At 50.6% G+C, this 16,315-nt stretch overlaps 2 protein-coding genes across 4 annotated transcripts in view; one reads left to right on the plus strand and one right to left on the minus strand.

Moving 5' to 3' along the window:
- On the plus strand, nucleotides 1-8,707 carry DNALI1 (dynein axonemal light intermediate chain 1). Its single transcript, XM_086394233.1, has 6 exons — nucleotides 1-145; nucleotides 663-808; nucleotides 3,028-3,197; nucleotides 4,310-4,488; nucleotides 4,826-4,990; nucleotides 6,896-8,707. The coding sequence occupies exons 1-6, from the start codon at nucleotides 65-67 to the stop codon at nucleotides 6,929-6,931; spliced, it is 777 nt and encodes a 258-aa protein (XP_086250359.1). The 5' UTR covers nucleotides 1-64; the 3' UTR covers nucleotides 6,932-8,707.
- The window catches only part of GNL2 (G protein nucleolar 2), a 24,271-nt gene continuing 16,612 nt past the window's right edge, over nucleotides 8,657-16,315 (minus strand). For 2 of the 3 annotated variants that reach the window (XM_086394230.1, XM_086394229.1), the window contains 7 exons: nucleotides 15,754-15,858; nucleotides 14,853-15,011; nucleotides 14,524-14,637; nucleotides 11,160-11,617; nucleotides 10,746-10,831; nucleotides 9,541-9,626; nucleotides 8,657-8,857 (listed from right to left, as the gene is read on the minus strand). In XM_086394230.1, the coding sequence (XP_086250356.1) occupies nucleotides 8,705-8,857; nucleotides 9,541-9,626; nucleotides 10,746-10,831; nucleotides 11,160-11,617; nucleotides 14,524-14,637; nucleotides 14,853-15,011; nucleotides 15,754-15,858 (1,161 nt within the window). In that variant the 3' untranslated portion in view covers nucleotides 8,657-8,704. Of the gene's footprint in view, nucleotides 8,858-9,540; nucleotides 9,627-10,745; nucleotides 10,832-11,159; nucleotides 11,618-14,245; nucleotides 14,413-14,523; nucleotides 14,638-14,852; nucleotides 15,012-15,753; nucleotides 15,859-16,315 lie in introns of those variants that run through there. The other variant, XM_086394231.1, reaches the window with a different exon arrangement.

The following is a 16,315-nucleotide window of genomic DNA, read 5'->3' on the forward strand; positions in this document are numbered from 1 at the left end:
ATGGCGACGGCAAACAAGGCCCTGACTGGAGGGCGTCTGCTGGGTTGCCTCTCACGCCGCCACCATGATTCCCCCAGCGGACTCTCTGCTTAAGTATGACACCCCGGTGTTGGTGAGCCGGAACACTGAGAAACGGAGCCCCAAAGTAAGGACGAGTCTCAGAGGGTGGGGGAGCACGAAGCTCCGCTGGGGTAAGACAGGGGCTGCCCTGAAGGTCGGGAGTCCCCAAGGGCAGAGGCTGAAGTCACTGTGAGTAAAGGACTGGGACCTGAGGAGAGAGAGAGAAGACCAAATGCTGGGTGATCCCAAAGAGCAGATTAGTATGGGGAAGAAAGTCACAGGGCGATGTGACAAGTCTTTTTAGGGTCCCAGCGTCCCAGAATAGATCTGATAGTGATGCCCCATCACTAGAGTAGAGGCCTGAGCAGCTGGGCCAGAAACATCTGTTCAAGGAGATGCAAGCATTGGGTTGGGTGGAACCAGAGATGCTACATGGCCTCCTTCAGTTCTGAAACATAACTTCTGCTGAGGGGACAGATGGGGAAAAGTGAATTGGGGATAGGGGAGGGATGTGCGGGAAACCTGGAGCAATCCAGGGGCCCAGGGAGTGTGGAGCTGAGTGTCTGAGTCGCCTCCTGCCCCAACTTGTCCCTCCCTCTCAGGCTCGGCCGCTGAAAGTCAGCCCCCAGCAGCCTGGACCCTCAGGTCCCGTCCCACAGCCACCCAAGACCAAGCTCCCCTCAACTTCCTGTGTCCCAGATCCTACAAAGCAAGCAGAAGAAATCTTGAATGCCATCCTGCCCCCAAGGTAAACAAGCAGTGGCTAGGAGGAGGCCCAGGCTTTTGCTTCCTGGAACTTGGGAATGTGAGAGGAGGCACCCTGACTCTGTTTCTGACTGAGATTTCTTCCCAGCATCCCAGAGTTTCTCTAGAACTTGCAGATGGCTAGATCCTGGGAGGGTCCAGGGAGACCTGTTCTCTATTCGCCATCATTTCCTGAGTGCTCTCTCACCCAGGCTCCTTCGTGGCTTTAAATATCTGTATACTAATGGTTGCCATGGGTCTTTTTGCACCCCTGTCCTCTCCCCTAAACTCCAAAGGTATATATTCTACTACTTACTCATTACCTTCATGAAGATGTCCAAGAAACATCTCAAACTCAACATGTTCAAATTAAATCACAATGTCTTTCTTCCCCTAACCAGCTCATTCTCAGTCTTCTTTCCACTAGGGTCTCAGGCCACTTTTCATTCCCTTTGATCTCTCCCATCACATGTCTGGGAATGCTCACATTCTCTTGTCTCCATTGTTCTTGTTTTCAGTCACTAAGTCGTATCTGATTCTTTGTAACCTCATGGACTGTAGCACACCAGGCTCCTCTGTCCTCCACTGTCTCCCAGAGTTTGCTCAGATTCATGTCCGTTGAGTCAGTGATGCCATCTAACCATCTTATCTTCTGCCACCCCTTTCTCCTTTTGCCTCAGCCTTCAAATTACTTTCCAAATCTCACCGCTTTTCACTCTGCTCCCACTGTCTTATTCCTAGTGACTGTCACCGCACTACTGTGATGGCCTCCCAGCTGAAAACTCTGCTTCCGCTCTCTGCTCCTACAATCTATTCCCCACACAACCCCCAAATCAAAGTCAGATTGTGCGAGTCTTCTTACAGAAACTCTAATGGCATCCCATCTCGCTCAGACTAAAATTCAAAGTCCTTACAACAACCCAGAAGACGTGGCAGGACCTGGCCCCTGAGGTATCCGGGATCTTCTCTCTGGTTATTCTCTTCCTAGTTCACGGGGCTAATGCCACGAGGGCCTCTGCTTGCTGTATCTGAAGCACATCAGTGACTTTGCCACCATAGGACCTTCTCACCACCAGGGATCCTCTTCCCCTGATATCCTCCCAATTCCCTTGTTCCTTCACTCAGTTCAGTTCAATCACTCAGTCATGTCTGACTCTTTGCAACCCCATGAGCTGCAGCACGCCAGACCTCCCTGTCCATCACCAACTCCCGGAGCCCACCCAAACTCATGTCCATCGAGTCGGTGATGCCATCCAGACATCTCATCCTCTGTCGTCCCCTTCTCCTCCTGCCCCCAATCCCTCCCAGCATCAGCGTCTTTTCCAGTGAGTCAACTCTTCTCGTGAGGTGGCCAAAGTATTGGAGTTTCAGCTTCAACATCAGACCTTCCAGTGAACACCCAGGACTCATCTCCTTTAGGATGGACTGGTTGGATTTCCCTGCAGTCCAAGGGACTCTTAAGAATCTTCTCCAACACCACAGTCAAATCTTGCTCAAATGTCCTCTCCTCAAGGAAACTTCTGCAGACTCCTTTAGAAAAGGAGAGCTCCCTTCTTCTTACCCTGATGCTTTCTTCCACAGCCACATTGATCACTAACATCCTTTTCAACTATTTTTATGTAATAAGGTGATAGAAGTTTTGAGGGTGATTTTCACTTGCTTCCCTCTCAACAACGCATGGAATCCTCTCCGTCAAGGTGGCTCTGCCCTCAGACTGCCCCTTGTGATTCCAGAACCTGGTTGTGTCTCTGAAACAAGGTTCACTATGGGCATCCATATAGGTACACTCCCCCGCCGCCAATACATATCTTCACCTCTTTCTGTTGACACAAGGCTTATGGTCTCCTGTGTCTCCTACCCTCCAAGTCAGTGGGTATTGCCGCTGGGCCTCCCATTCAGATCAAGCAACATCCACCATAAATCTGTGCTCAGCATGTTAGGAGTGGGTGATCTGGAATGTGGGTGATGACTTCACAGAGGATCGTGGGAGAATGAAGACTGCCCAGCCCCAACGTAGGGGCCCTATGGAGGTGGCACCGTGGGTGTGGCTTTGCAGCCACACACTCTTCAAGGAAGAGAGAGATGGGGGATTCTGGTGGGTCGGGGACAGAGCTGCTCCTCCCTCCTCTCAGGCAGAGAGTGCCAAGGGCCACCTCTGCTCAGGTCCTGAGGACCTTGTGTGGTGGATGGGGCTGGCTCAGCCTGGCTGTGTCCGTCCCACAGGGAGTGGGTGGAGGACACGCAGCTATGGATCCAGCAGGTGTCCAGCACGCCCAGCACCAGGATGGACGTGGTGCACCTCCAGGAGCAGCTGGACCTGAAGCTGCAGCAGCGGCAGGCCCGGGAGACCGGCATCTGCCCAGTGCGCCGGGAGCTGTACTCGCAGTGTTTCGGTGAGTGGTCAGAGAGGGAGGCTACACCACCCTCTACTGCCTCCTTCCCCTTCCCTTCAGTAGAACCCAGGCCCTGAGTCCCCCTGAGCTGAGCCCATCCCATCCTGGAACGCTTGTCTCCCCCCACCTACCCCACCCAGGAACTGCTAACTGCGTCTTCCCCTCCGCCTGTCTCTCCTACCAGTCCCCACCTTGTCAGTCACCGTGTTCCTGATGACTTGGTTCCTCACCCCTCAGCAGCTGCTTAGAGTAAGATGAGAACTTCCCACCTCCATGGGACCCCTTCCATTTGGTTTTTTTCAAAGGTTTCTATAATAAATATAGATTAATTTTTCAATCTGAAAAACTTCATGTTTTATATTTATATCCATCCATCAACATCAGGCCTTGGTCCAGAAAAGTATTTCAGGGTGATTTGTTGTGACTCAACAGACACAGGGCCTTTTTGTTTTTATAGCCCATACCTTGTGGCATGTGGGATCTTAGTTCCCCAACCAAGGATCGAACCCAGGCTCTCTGCGTTGGGAGCATGGAGTCTTAACCACTGGACCACCAGTGAAGTCCCCAGACCCAGGGATTTGAGATCTCCCTCCTTGGATGCTGGTGTCAGATGACTGGCCCTCAGTCCAGTCTCACTGGCCCACGTGAGTGGGCCCACTGGCTGCTGCCCAGGGGCTGGCAGGATCCCTTCAGTTTGAGGGTGATTCTGGCTTGTGCTCCCTGTCAGCATTTATGGAGGAGATGTTTCCAGCCCCAAACCAGTCCAGCCAAGGGGGCACAGAGGATTTCCCAGCTGCTTTAAAACAGCCACCATCTTTATATTGAAAAAGTCAGATTGCTTTGAATAGCACCCAGTTTCTGCCTAACAGTGGACCAGAAGGGCCCCCAGGCTGTAGACACACCAAGCTCTTGTCTCCATTTGCCCTGGCCAAGCCAGGCTTGCTGATGGCCTGTACTCCCAAGTGCCGAGTTCAGAGAAGTCCTGACAGGGCCCCCGAGACCTGCCTGCCTTCAAGTGAGGAGGACACACCCTACTGCCCTTCCTGGTAGGAAAGCGGTTTCCCTCCCGCCTGCTTTCTCTGACCTCGACCTCGCTGTGTGCACCTTGGCAGATGAGCTGATCCGCGAGGTCACCATCAACTGTGCAGAGCGGGGGCTGCTGCTGCTGCGGGTGCGGGACGAGATCCGCATGACCATCGCCGCCTACCAGACCCTGTATGAGAGCAGCGTGGCGTTCGGCATGAGGAAGGCACTGCAGGCCGAGCAGGGGAAGTCAGACATGGAGAGGAAAGTGAGTGGGTTCACCAGGAGCCTCCAAGCCTCTGCGAGTCTTCTGTCCACCTCAGGGCCACAGCCTGTCACGCCAGCACCCAACTGTGGCCTTCGAGGGTGCTCTCCCATCACCTCAGTGAGGACTGTTTAGTTCAGTGTCATGGCCGGTCCTGGGGTGACGGAACTGTCTCTCCTTGGACAAGCCCTGCCAGTCACTGGCCTCCCACTGGGTGGCAGTACAGACCCTGGCAATGCCTTGGGTCGGGCAGCTGAGTCCCAAGTCCCCTCCACCCAGGGACTCACACCGCCCCATCCGCTTGGCGACGTCGCAGGATGACTGGGGTTTCTGTCCGCAGATTGCAGAGTTAGAAACGGAAAAGCGAGATCTGGAGAGGCAAGTGAACGAGCAGAAGGCAAAATGTGAGGCCGTTGAGAAGCGGGAGAGCGAGAGGAGACAGGTGGAGGAGAAGAAGCACAACGAGGAGATACAGTTCCTGAAGCGGACGAATCAGCAGCTCAAGGTAATCGCTGCGCCGGCCCAGGTGGGCGCCCCCAGCCCCAGCCCCAGCCCCAGGCCCTGCCAGCCAAGCAGAGCAGCCCAAGCATTTTGTCCTACACTGACTTTCAGTACTGCTAAGGAGTCAAGGAAGCTGACTCTTTTGGGGAGAGGTGAGGGATCAGATTCTCTGTCCTTCTGGTTTTGGAGACAGGTTCTGTTCTCAACTCTGAACCCCCATGACTCCTCAGCCTGGCTCTCCAGTGGATTTTTGTTTCCCTTCGGGTAAAAGTTGCCTATCTTCTGGGAGAGGTTGGTGCGTCAAAGGTGGGACTTCTGTTCTGTGGCAGCTGGCATTTCGGAGCCTCCTCAGAGGGGTCCGGGTCTCTCCAGTGGGCTTTCGGGGTGTGCTTTCCTACTGCAGTTGCCTAGAAAGAGGCACTGCATTTGTGGGGGCGGGGGGTAAGGGAAGGCCCTTTAAGAGGGAAGAACCAATTCAAATGAGGAAACTTCTTCTGGTGCATGATCAGAGGAACTCAGCTGTAGGTGTTTTTCATCAAAGCCCTTTTGCTGACAGTATACTTTAGTCCAACTGAGCTGAAGGGAGGGAGGGGGACTTAGTGAAAAGGGCTGGGCAGGGGGCCAGGCCTCTCAAACTCCAGGCCGTCTGTCTGGTCCAGAGGTTCTCAGAAGTTGGGCTCCAGACAGCATCATCCTCATCACCACAGCTTTTAGAAATACAAATCGCTGGGCCCGGTCCAGAGCTGCCCAATCAGAAACTTTGGGGTTGAGGGCCAGCAAGCCAGTCTAACCAGGTCTCCAGGCGATTCTGATCCTCGCTCAAGTTTGAGAACCACTGCTCTAGACATACGGCCTATTGGTGTACAGTGTCCGTCTCCCATGGCCCTGGCTCGGAGGGGCCCCTGGATGTATCTCCCTCTCCTCCCTAGTTTCACAGAAGCTTACATTCTTATGATTGGCAGGCTTGTGGGTGCTACAAGCCAAGAAGACCAAGCCTTTGAGATAAAGAAGGGCTTGTGTTAATTGCTAGTGGAGGATGACAGATTTTCTCCTTGGCAAGTTGAACAAAACAAACTTTCGCAGCCAGATGTGAATCTGTTTACTTAGCAGTCTCTGAGGCTGCCTCCCTTATCTGCCATATTCTTTCATCGTAAGCCCAAGTTCCCCAGTGCCTCCTATGGTATTGGCGGCAAGAGCAAAGCAGCATACCTTGGCATCTTTCTAACATTTACAAGCAACCTTGTTATCCCTGGGGCGAAGGACTCTTTAGAAGTGAGTTATTTTTATTGGCTCAAAGCTGCACTCCAAATAAAGCATTGTTTGCAGTCCCCAGGACAGACCTACTTAAAGGTCTGTCCACACACCATGATAGTGAATTATTTTACTGGCTGCCACAGGAGCAGAGTAAGTAACTCCCAAGTGTCTGACGCTTTACATACAAGATGGACAGCTCCCTACTCACCAGTAGCAATTTTCTCTAATTGGGTGTCAAGTTGTCTCAGTGGCTGAAAATTTGCTGTTTCCCAAACCTCTTGTCCCAGCACAGAGCTCCCAGGCTCCCAAATGAGAGAGCCAAATGTTTAACTTAGCAGAAGTATTCATGCCTGAAATGTGAGCCGTGAAAAAACCACTATTTCAACAACTTTTATTCAATTTCCTTTTCAATGCCTTATACACTGAGCAGCTATTGTATGGAAAGCAGGCCAGCTCTGATTTCTCCTAATGCAGCAAGACTGAATGCCAAGCCAGAAACCAGCTAATCTAGAAAACATGGAGTTGGGAATGAAGGGAAAAAATCATTGGAGTGGCAGCATCTGGATCATTCTTCCAGGAGACTTTTGTCACCTCTCAGCTGTTTGTGTTAGGCTGCATGTTTCAAATATTAATGGAGTTTGTTTCTGGTTTTCAGGCCCAACTGGAAGGCATTATTGCGCCAAAGAAGTGATAATTTCCACGTGGGTCTCGGCAAGCACTAACGACCCCATCATAAGCCCTTTGTAATAAAAAGCTAGTTTCCTGAGTGAAGGAAGCCACACCCCCGCCCCTTAGCACCACCTACATATCTGTCAGAAGTCACACCACTGCCCCTGTGTTGTGCAGCACCTCAGGTCTGACAGCCAGGCTCCAGGCTGGACAATGAAGGCAGTACAGCCCAGGTGGCCTCTGCACGTGGCCAACCTTGGCACCTGCCTACTCCGACAGTGAGACTTAGAACTCAGCCCTCTTGGCCGTACCCGTCTCAGGTGGAGCGGCGGCTTTCTCGTCGTCTCTCCACTCCATCACTGATTTCCGGTCACAGGAAGCTGCTTCTCTGTTTCTGGTCCACAGCTCACCTTGTCCCTTAACCTTGTCCTTATTTGAAGTCTTTTCATCGTCCATACTCCAATGAAGTTCTAACACCTCATTTTGGAGTTTTCCGTTGATACCGTTTCATCTTATCCCTGCTCACCAAGTCGCTGGGCCCTTTCCTCCCTGCCACTGCGTACTGCTGGGTAAGAGGCAATGGCAGGGAGTCACACCCACGAGTTTCAAAAAAGTGAGTGTCTGCTGGGAAGAAATACAGGTCGAGGTGTCCACTGTGAGCTGCGTGGACCTTGCTCCTCCCCCACTGATTGGATCTTTTCACCTTACTCTGCAGAAAATCAAACTTCAGCCCTACAACTCTGACTAGCCCACACCTCACATGCAGTTCTCATTATTATTAGTGACCAGGCCATGGCGAGGAGACAACTGCATTTTACTCTTCCTCATAAGCTAGACTCAAAGTTTGGAGGCTCAGAACTTTTCTCGTTTTACAGACCCAGAAGACTAAATTAGCAACATAAATCTGATTCAGGGTAGACTAGCAAAGTGACTAAGTTCCATCATTCAAACTTCCCAAGTAGCATAACTAAGAAGGCACTAACATCTCCCCTCGCTGGAAGGTGCTAGGCGCTCAGTGCTCCCATGAAGAGGTGCTCGGACCTGACGCCTGTCTGGCGAGGGCTTCCAGGCTCCCTCAGAGAACGGCACGCCAACAAGAAGACCTATGTTCCACTGAGTCCAACAAGCCCTTTATACTTTCATCTCAAATCTGAAGTCACAGCTTTTGCCCTCATCCAGGCGTCCTGAGGCACCAGCCCCCAGATTCCACTGAAACAGCCTGTCTGTGCTCCGTCATCTTCATGGGAAGAGCTATGGTCACGGAGATGTTCCAGACCCACAACTCCGTGACTGTAAAGCAGCCATGTCCTAACGGGTTCTCCTAACAGACCCCGTGAGGAAACGGGTTCTCCTAACAGACCCAGTGAGGAGCACTGCGAGCTGCTGAGGCTTTTGCTTCGTATTTTAAAGCCTAGGCTCTGGACACAACATCCATAATATTAAAACAAAAACAGTTCTATTCCAAACTAAACTGCTCATTGCTAGTACAAAATAAATACCACACTCCGTATTTTCTAGACCTCGGCCCTGTTTCTGTCAGACACTTTCATGCCAGGGTTATACTCTTAGGAACTCAGAGGACTAACTCATTTGTCAGGAGTTCGAGGGGACTCCATCACTGAAATCCTTGGGGGTGAGGAGTTCTCTTTACTTTCACTAGTACTGGTGGGTGGTTTCAACTGTCCAATCTCAGAACAGATGCATCATGGCCTTTGAAATGCCAACTGGGCATGAAGAAAACGAACAGTTTCTAGTTGCATATTTTTGTATAATTTAATAGACAACTTTTAACACGTTACTGCTTATGTTTGGCTTTCTTGTGTCTGTGTTTCTGCCCTTCTGAGTCGGTGGTCTTCTTTTTGTTCCTGTTCCTATTCTTCACATTGTGTGTTTCATAGTAGCGTACGCCGACTTTTCTAGATCGCTGCTGCCGTGCTTCTCGCCTCCTCTGTAAAAAATGGCACACACACCAAGAGGGGAAAAAACCAATCAAACAAACGCTGGAAGTCATAAAGAGGCCCCTGTTTCTCTGTGCTCCATTCCCACGCGGCTCCCATGAGTACTGGCGGCAGAACTGACGAGGGAGGCTTCACCTCTCAGACTCAAGTGTGTACCTCCTCTGTAGCTTGTGACACTCCTAGTGACAGGCTGTGATGTGGCCCAACCCTCAGCCAATGCCCGAATCTTTTCTCTGCACTCCTGCCAAGTGGTCCTCTGCTCTAAGGCTGGACACTCATTACAAGCTCGCCACCTCCCAAAGGGGACCCTCTAGCTCTCGAGAGCCTGGTTACAGAGCTGAGCTTCACAGACAGCAGCAATCTGTCTGCCTACACAACTCGGCTCATCATGTGTCATTTCCCTGAGGCCACATAAACCCAGCATTCTTTCCAATAGCAGTCCTCGAGTTTGAGGACAGCGATTGGCATTCTTGAAACAAGACATACATTCAGCTGACCTTCATGCAGTCAAGGTCAACTCTTGATCCTATTTCACTGACCCCAACCAGGTCACTTAGGACTGGGGTTCCTTGACTTCAACTCTAGAGCATTAATTTCATCAAGAGTGAGTTGTAAGAAATGGACTTCCCCGCCCTACTCTAAACTGGGTGATGCTGAGGACCAGAACACATGCCTCCTTAGACGTAAGCGTCCTGCGGGTTTTGTCTGGCTGCTCCTCTTCCCTCTGGGCCTTCCTCTTCTTTCCCTTTTTGGGAGGTGCTGGAAACGAAACACGAACACACACAGAAAAGAAATGGGAATTTTTAATTTAAAATGTGCCCGTGAATCCTAAGGTGGGAATGAGCTTGATATGCTGGAGGAGGAAGGCAGAAGGCCGGTGTGAACACAGAGTGGTGTGAAACACAGATAAAATCAGGACGAGGCCAGGAGGCTGCCAGATCGGGGGCAGGGGTGGGGGTGTGCTCCCAGGCCTCCAGTTTATCTTGAAAACATACCCGATGTAGAAGTTATTAGAATGACTGCATAAAGAATAAATATATGAACCATCTGCCCGCCTGAAGAAAATCTCTTTGGATCCACCCTTACATTCCAAGTTTAATAATGTATTCTTTTTAGAGAAAGTTTCTTGAATTACCAATTTAACCCCAAGAAATGTGCAGAATAAAAACACGATAAGGAAAAAAAAAAAAACACGATAAGGACTCCCCTGAGAGCTCAGTTGGTAAAGAATCCGCCTGCAATGACAAGACCCGTTGGATTCCTAGGTCAGGAAGATCCACTGGAGAAGGGATAAGCTACCCACTCCAGTACTGTTGGGCTTCCCTTGTGGTTCAGCTGGTAAAGAATCTGCCTGCAATGCGGGAGACCTGAGTATGATCCCTGGGTTGGGAAGATCACCTGGAGAAGGGAAAGGCTACCCTCTCCAGTATTCTGTCCTGGAGAATTCCATGGACGGTATAGTCCATGGGTTCACAGAGTTGGACACGACTGGGTTGAAGGGTTCAATCCCTGATCTAGGAGGATCCCACCGGCCACGGGGCAATTAAGCCTTGCCCCACAACTACTGAGCTGGAGCTCCGCAACAACAGAAACCAGCAAAATGAGAACCTGCGCATTGCGACGTGAGGAGCCACCACTCGCCACAACTAGAGAGAGCCCAAGAGCAGCAACGAAGACCCAGGGCAGCCATAAAAGATGTTTTTAAAAGAAGATAAAGACAATTTGTGTGATAAATAGTAAGTGGAACCAAGGTAATTTGCCAAATATGATAAATATCAGGATGACAGTACAAGAGATAATTCCCGAGATGAAACTTAAATTTCCCAAAGTTTTGAAAATGCATATCGCATCTACCTGATTTCAGTAATTTAACTGTACCTGTATCATCTACATCTTCTTCAGCTTTTCCTTTTTTTCGTCCTTCAGATTTTGCAAAAACCATTTCACTCAGTCCCTTGGATATCCTAAAAGGGAAGAGTCAGATAATGAAACCATCTGACATTCCCCTCCACTGCCCACAGCCCACACAAACGTGAGGATGGTGACAAGCTCCCAGATGAAAGAAACCTGCTCCTCTTTATGTGGTTAATGCCACTGGTAGAAGCAACACCATTTCTGCAGCCCCTGGACATTTGTAAAAGACCCAAACACTACGCTTCTCAAGGTTCAGGCAGCTGTACATTTTAAAAATGTATAGCAACAGCTTCCCCTACCCTATAAAAAACTCCTTATGGCAAGTTTCTGGGAAAATGAATAAGCACACAGCAATCTGTGAGATCAAGAGGACACTACCTGATTGCTGAAAACTTCTTAGCTTTGGCTTTGTTTAAAAACCTCTGGTACTTGGCGATCTTTTCATCCAGGGCTTGAATAACGGCCTTACTGGTGCGTCCCGCATGTTCCTCCTGGGACTCTGCATAAGACTCGTCCTCATCGTCTCCTGGGTACTCCTGTTCCTCCTCCTCCTCCCTCTCCGCAGAAAGGCTCTCCAGCTCGTCATCGATATCGGACATCTCCAGAGGAACCAGGTCATCCCCAGAAAACTGAGGCGCAACGTTGATCTTGCCAAAGTTCTGCCGGACCCGCGCCAGAATCTGCTGCATTTCTGAATCGATGCCACAGTGCCGGGGCTCCTCTTTTTCCTTCTCAAGGATGGATTCCGACTCCTCACCTACTGTTTCTGTGACTTTCTCTCCTGGGTTTTTCTGGGTTGTTTCTGCGGCAACTTCCAAAGATGAGGAGGATGGAAGCTAATCAGGACAGAAGGGTGGGGGTGGAAGAGAAATGGAATCAGAAAATGAAAACTCAATTTCTTTATTTTGTTACATTGGAGTATAGTTGATTAACGGTGTTGGGTTAGTTTCAGGTATAAAACCGAGTGATTCAGTTACACATATACTTGTATCTCTTTTTTTTCAAAAAAAATCTCCCAATTTATAATACTGCACAGAAATCCCTGCTGAATTTCTGAACTTACATATCATGCTCTTAAACAAGGCAGGCCTCTTCTCAGGACCAAGGGAAAGTGTCAAAAACATGCACGTCTCAGTCATGTTGTTAATGTAGCGTTTAGTCAATATGCACTAAGCCCTGAACCCAGCATGGAGGATGAGAGGAATACAGCTACGCGCCAACTCAGAGTACTCAGCCATCAAAACCAAAACCACTAGACACTGTAGACACAGGAGGCTGCCTACACCATCCCTGAGGACTGAAGGATCAGGGGCTGCTGAGGAAGCACGTCCCCAGGGAGCACACACCCGGGGGAAGAATGGAGGCCCAGCAGAATGCACAGGGCCAAGGAGGCGCTGGTTCAGAAAGTGCTGAGGTGGAGGAGAGGCACCGAAGAAGCGCTGTGCGAGAAGAGCGGGAGGAAACGGAAGGTTTAGAACCAGCCCTGAGGTGGTGGACACTCAGGTGCCAGGCATGTTCTGGGGAAGGGGCAGAGGGAAACGTGGGCTGGCAGTGTGAGGCCTCATGTAGTGCCACTGGGCACTCAGAGCTGAGGCTGGAAGAACCCGTGCAATTTTCCAAAGGCGAGGTGGCTGCACAAAGCACTAAATACATCAGGAATCCATGAAATTCAAGAAACAGTATACAAAATTCCTACATATGTTTTCATATGTTTTTCTGTTGAGGTAGATTTTTAGTTTTGGGATTCTCAAGGGAGTTTCTGCCACCACCAAAAGGAGAGAAGGGCAAATCACAGAGTGGGGAAAACTGTCTCAACTTAACAGCTAGACATGGAGGAAGAGTTACAGAAAACCCCACCATTTCCACACAGGGTCACACGGGGGCAAAGATGGTCTCCTTGGGCCAGAGGCCTCGGCCCCACCAGCCATAGTGCTGCCCACCCCGTGGCCGCCCTCCAGAACCAGGGCACATGGGGCTCCCCTTGCCTCAGGTGTTAGGGGGTACCGCTCCCAACACCTGGAACCTCTCCTGTGACATCCATGGAGCTCCTGCTTCAGGTTACCAAGGTCTCCCCTAAAAGGCCCCTTCCCCAGAGGCCATCCCTAACCACCTCACTTACAAAGCACTCCTGTCTCCCACAAACCCTCAACCTGCTCTAGTTCCCCTCACGGCAATCGGTGCATCCTGACATCACGTATTTATCTGTGTACTACGTGTCTTCCAATAGTGTAATAAAAATATGCATTTGGCCTTTGACCCCCAGGTCCTGGCACAAAGGCTCCTAAAACCTTTGGTGTCTCTTGTTATTCTTAGTAAGTCCCTCTGCCCCAAATCAGTTAATGCTAGTGAGACGACTGTGCTAGGACCCAGCTTCAGACTAGGAGCTGGCCACCAAGAGCCCAAGCAACTGCTGACAAGGCTGGAAATTGAGTTCAATCACTGACGGCTAATGAGCCTGTCAACCGCACCTGTGTAAGGAAGCCTCCAGGCTGGTGAGCACCCTGACGTGCTGAGAGTGTGGCCTGCCTGGAGAGGGTGTGGACACTCCATGCCACCCTCCACCCCATAGGTGCCCTATGCACCTGACATTTGGCTATTCCTGTCTTATATCTTTTATAACAAACCAGTAATCACAAGCAAATCACTTTCCTGAGTTCTGCAAGTCCTTTCGGCATATGATCACACATGGGAAGCCCTGAATTCATAGTGAGCTGGGCAGATGTGTGGGTAGCCTTAGAATGCCATCTATCCTGGCACGTGAAGTGGGGGCAGTCTTGTGGGATTTCAGCCCTTAACCTGTGGGGTCTGCACTAACTCTGGCAGTTACCCAGCTGGTGTCCGGAGCTTGCATAACAGATACAGAAAGATGAAGCCTATCTGGGATCAGAAAACACCAGGTACTCCTCCATTGGCACATGGACATGGACATGTGTGTGCGTGCGTGTACAGGAGGGCAGGGCCTTGTCCTGCAGTACTGGTTGTCTGGTGGTTTTAGGGGGAGAGGAGAAAAGGTTGAGTAACATCAGTTTCAGGTATGTTGATTTTGAAATGCTGGAGAAAATATTCAAACGGAAATTTCTAGCTGACAATGGAAACTCTGGGACTGGAGCCAGGTGAGAGAATATCAGAGAAATATGGACCCCAAAGACTGGCATGAAGCAAAACTTAAAGCCGTCTCTTCAAGAGACTTGGCTGAGCTCTGAAGAAGACCCTAGAAATAGAAAAGCAAAGTGCCCAAGTTGGAGTCTTGTGCAGCCCACTGCCAGGAGAGAGACACAGAACGGTTGGGAAGCTTCTCAGGGTAGCTCAGAGCCCCCAGACCTAAGACTTTCCCTGAGCATCCACTGTACCACTCTCCTTTCCCGCCTGATCACGAGCTTCCTGAGGGCAAGGACCATGCTATCTAATCCCGTGCTCCCAGTGCCCAGCACCTGGCTGGGCTTGTGAAACAAAACAAACCTTGGAAATGTCTCTGTTCTTCCAGCAGAAGACGAGACACTGAAGCTGTAAGCGAGCACTCGCATGTAATGAGCTCTCCTCTTTCAAAGCCCTGAAGACTGGCATTTACACGCAGTCTCCTATCACACCTCTACTTCCAGGTAACCCCCCACAAGGTCACAGCCAGTGGCACCTGGGGAGACACCACAGTTCAAAGTTATACCCCAAAGGAAGATGGCTGCAGTCCAAAGACATGCGGGTCAGTAACCCCACTTCCAGAGAGGTGGGTCCACCCTTGTCTTACCTCGGGGGCTGCTGGGGGTTCTGCATTGGGCGGCTTGACAAAGAAAGGAATCCGGCCCCTCTGCCAGTCATTGAGGACCATCTTCCCCACAGTCCGCAGGTCGGGCTCTCCACCCTGAAACATTGCAGAAAGATGCCCGATTCAAACAACCAAGCCGCCTCCCGCTTTGGTGGCACATCGCTGTCCCAGCTGTCCGTCACCACCTTGCCAAGGTTCATACTTCACACTGCTCACACACATGTACCAAAAAAAAAAAAGGTCCACACCACACATTGTGCACACAGGCCTGAAGCAGGTCCCAGTCTGAATTCTCACAAACCTTGGCTCACCTTTAATAACTTCCCTGTCCGGAAAGCTAGCTTCTCCAGAAAGTCCTCAGCGTTCTCCCAAGAATTAATCTTGTACGTCTTGCTGATATACTCTGGTTTTGCTCGTTCAAGTACAGCACCAATGTGGTCTTCAGGAGTCTTAATTTTTTCAACTTGAACCTAAATGTTGATAGGAAAGCTCCTGCTTACAAACTTGACTATGGAGAGAGTGAAGCTCCGAGTGTTCTTTGTAATCGTGTCTGAAAATAGATTTCAATGCCTCAAAGCAAGCGAGCCCGGAGGTGATGAGACATGGTCGGCTGGAAGGAGCACCATGGAGAGCCAACCGCAGCCGGGAACCCAGAACCCCGTTCTAATCTGGCTCTAATTCGGCTCACCACAAACGGATGGCATGGCTCCCGCAAGCACCTTAAACTCAGAATGCTTTGTGCTACTGACTTGCAGAAATGGTTAAAAGTCTGCCGATTCCAGGACACAAAGAGAAGGGGATAAATAGTTTAAGGAAGGAGGGAGGAACCGTCCAGGATGTGTATAGCCAGAAACACTGGCAAAGGTTAAGTGGAATCATTTAAAGCTCTCGGTTGTCTTCAGGAACAAGTGAGGAAATGACCGAGTTCCAAAATGACTCAATCCATAAACCCACGAAGATGAATTATTGCTAAACATAAACAGGCCCTGCTCTTGTGGGATGACGTTGACCAGATATGCCCTTCAGCCTCCTCAAACAGGCTGAAGTGGAACAGAGAGGCCGCCCTGTTCAGTGTCATGTTCCTCCAGTCTGGCCAGACAGGCTGACCCCAAGCTGCCTGCTGAATGAGTAAAAAGCAGAGGTCTCCAGAGCTCCCCACAGCACGCTCCCCTCGAAGGCAAACAAAGAGCCTCCCGGGACCAAAATACTCACGACTCCTTTCAGCACAATGTCCGTCTCTGAGTCCTCGGAGGGGTAAACCACACCTGGACAGTCGATGAGGAAGATCCGACGCATCAAGGTAATGTACTGCCAGACCTAAAAGCAGAGACTTCCATTTCTGACTGCTCCGGGTCAGTCCCGGAGGGGTTTCACGAAGCCCTGATGCTCACCTAATGAGAGAGGGGGCTGGGGCTGGGGCTGGGGGTCGGGTATGGAGGCGGTCATAGCGGAGCAGCCTACTAGGTAATGAAGCTCCAAAGCCCCTCCTCTGTATGCCACGCACGAGGCACTTCCACAAGGCATAAACTAGTTTCCATCAGCTAAGTGTCTAACAATAATGCAGAAGCAGGCTCTCCATCTAGGATTGTGCAATGACGTCCAGTAAAGCTTTCTCTGACGTCTCTAAAAGTGCTTCTGGAAGCTTCATGCTGCTTGGCCCCAGTTCCTTTCAGCAGAACCATGCTGCACCCCACACTCCGTGTTCCAGGGTAGGCCCCCTACCCAACACAGTCTATCTTAAACTTGAATTTTCTTTCTTAAGCCAGACACCAAA

The sequence above is a fragment of the Bos grunniens genome, chromosome 3 (assembly GCF_055505025.1).
Source record: "Bos grunniens cultivar Pamir isolate PY7600 chromosome 3, Bosgru_T2T1.0, whole genome shotgun sequence".
NCBI classification, from domain to species: Eukaryota; Metazoa; Chordata; class Mammalia; order Artiodactyla; family Bovidae; genus Bos; species Bos grunniens.

Excerpts from the sequence above, each read along its gene's own strand:
- DNALI1 (XM_086394233.1), top strand. The coding sequence starts at position 65 with ATGATTCCCCCAGCGGACTCTCTGCTTAAGTATGACACCCCGGTGTTG. Across the intron at positions 809-3,027 it reads AATGCCATCCTGCCCCCAAG|GGAGTGGGTGGAGGACACGC; the intron begins GTAAACAAGCAG and ends TCCGTCCCACAG. Across the intron at positions 4,991-6,895 it reads GGACGAATCAGCAGCTCAAG|GCCCAACTGGAAGGCATTAT; the intron begins GTAATCGCTGCG and ends TCTGGTTTTCAG.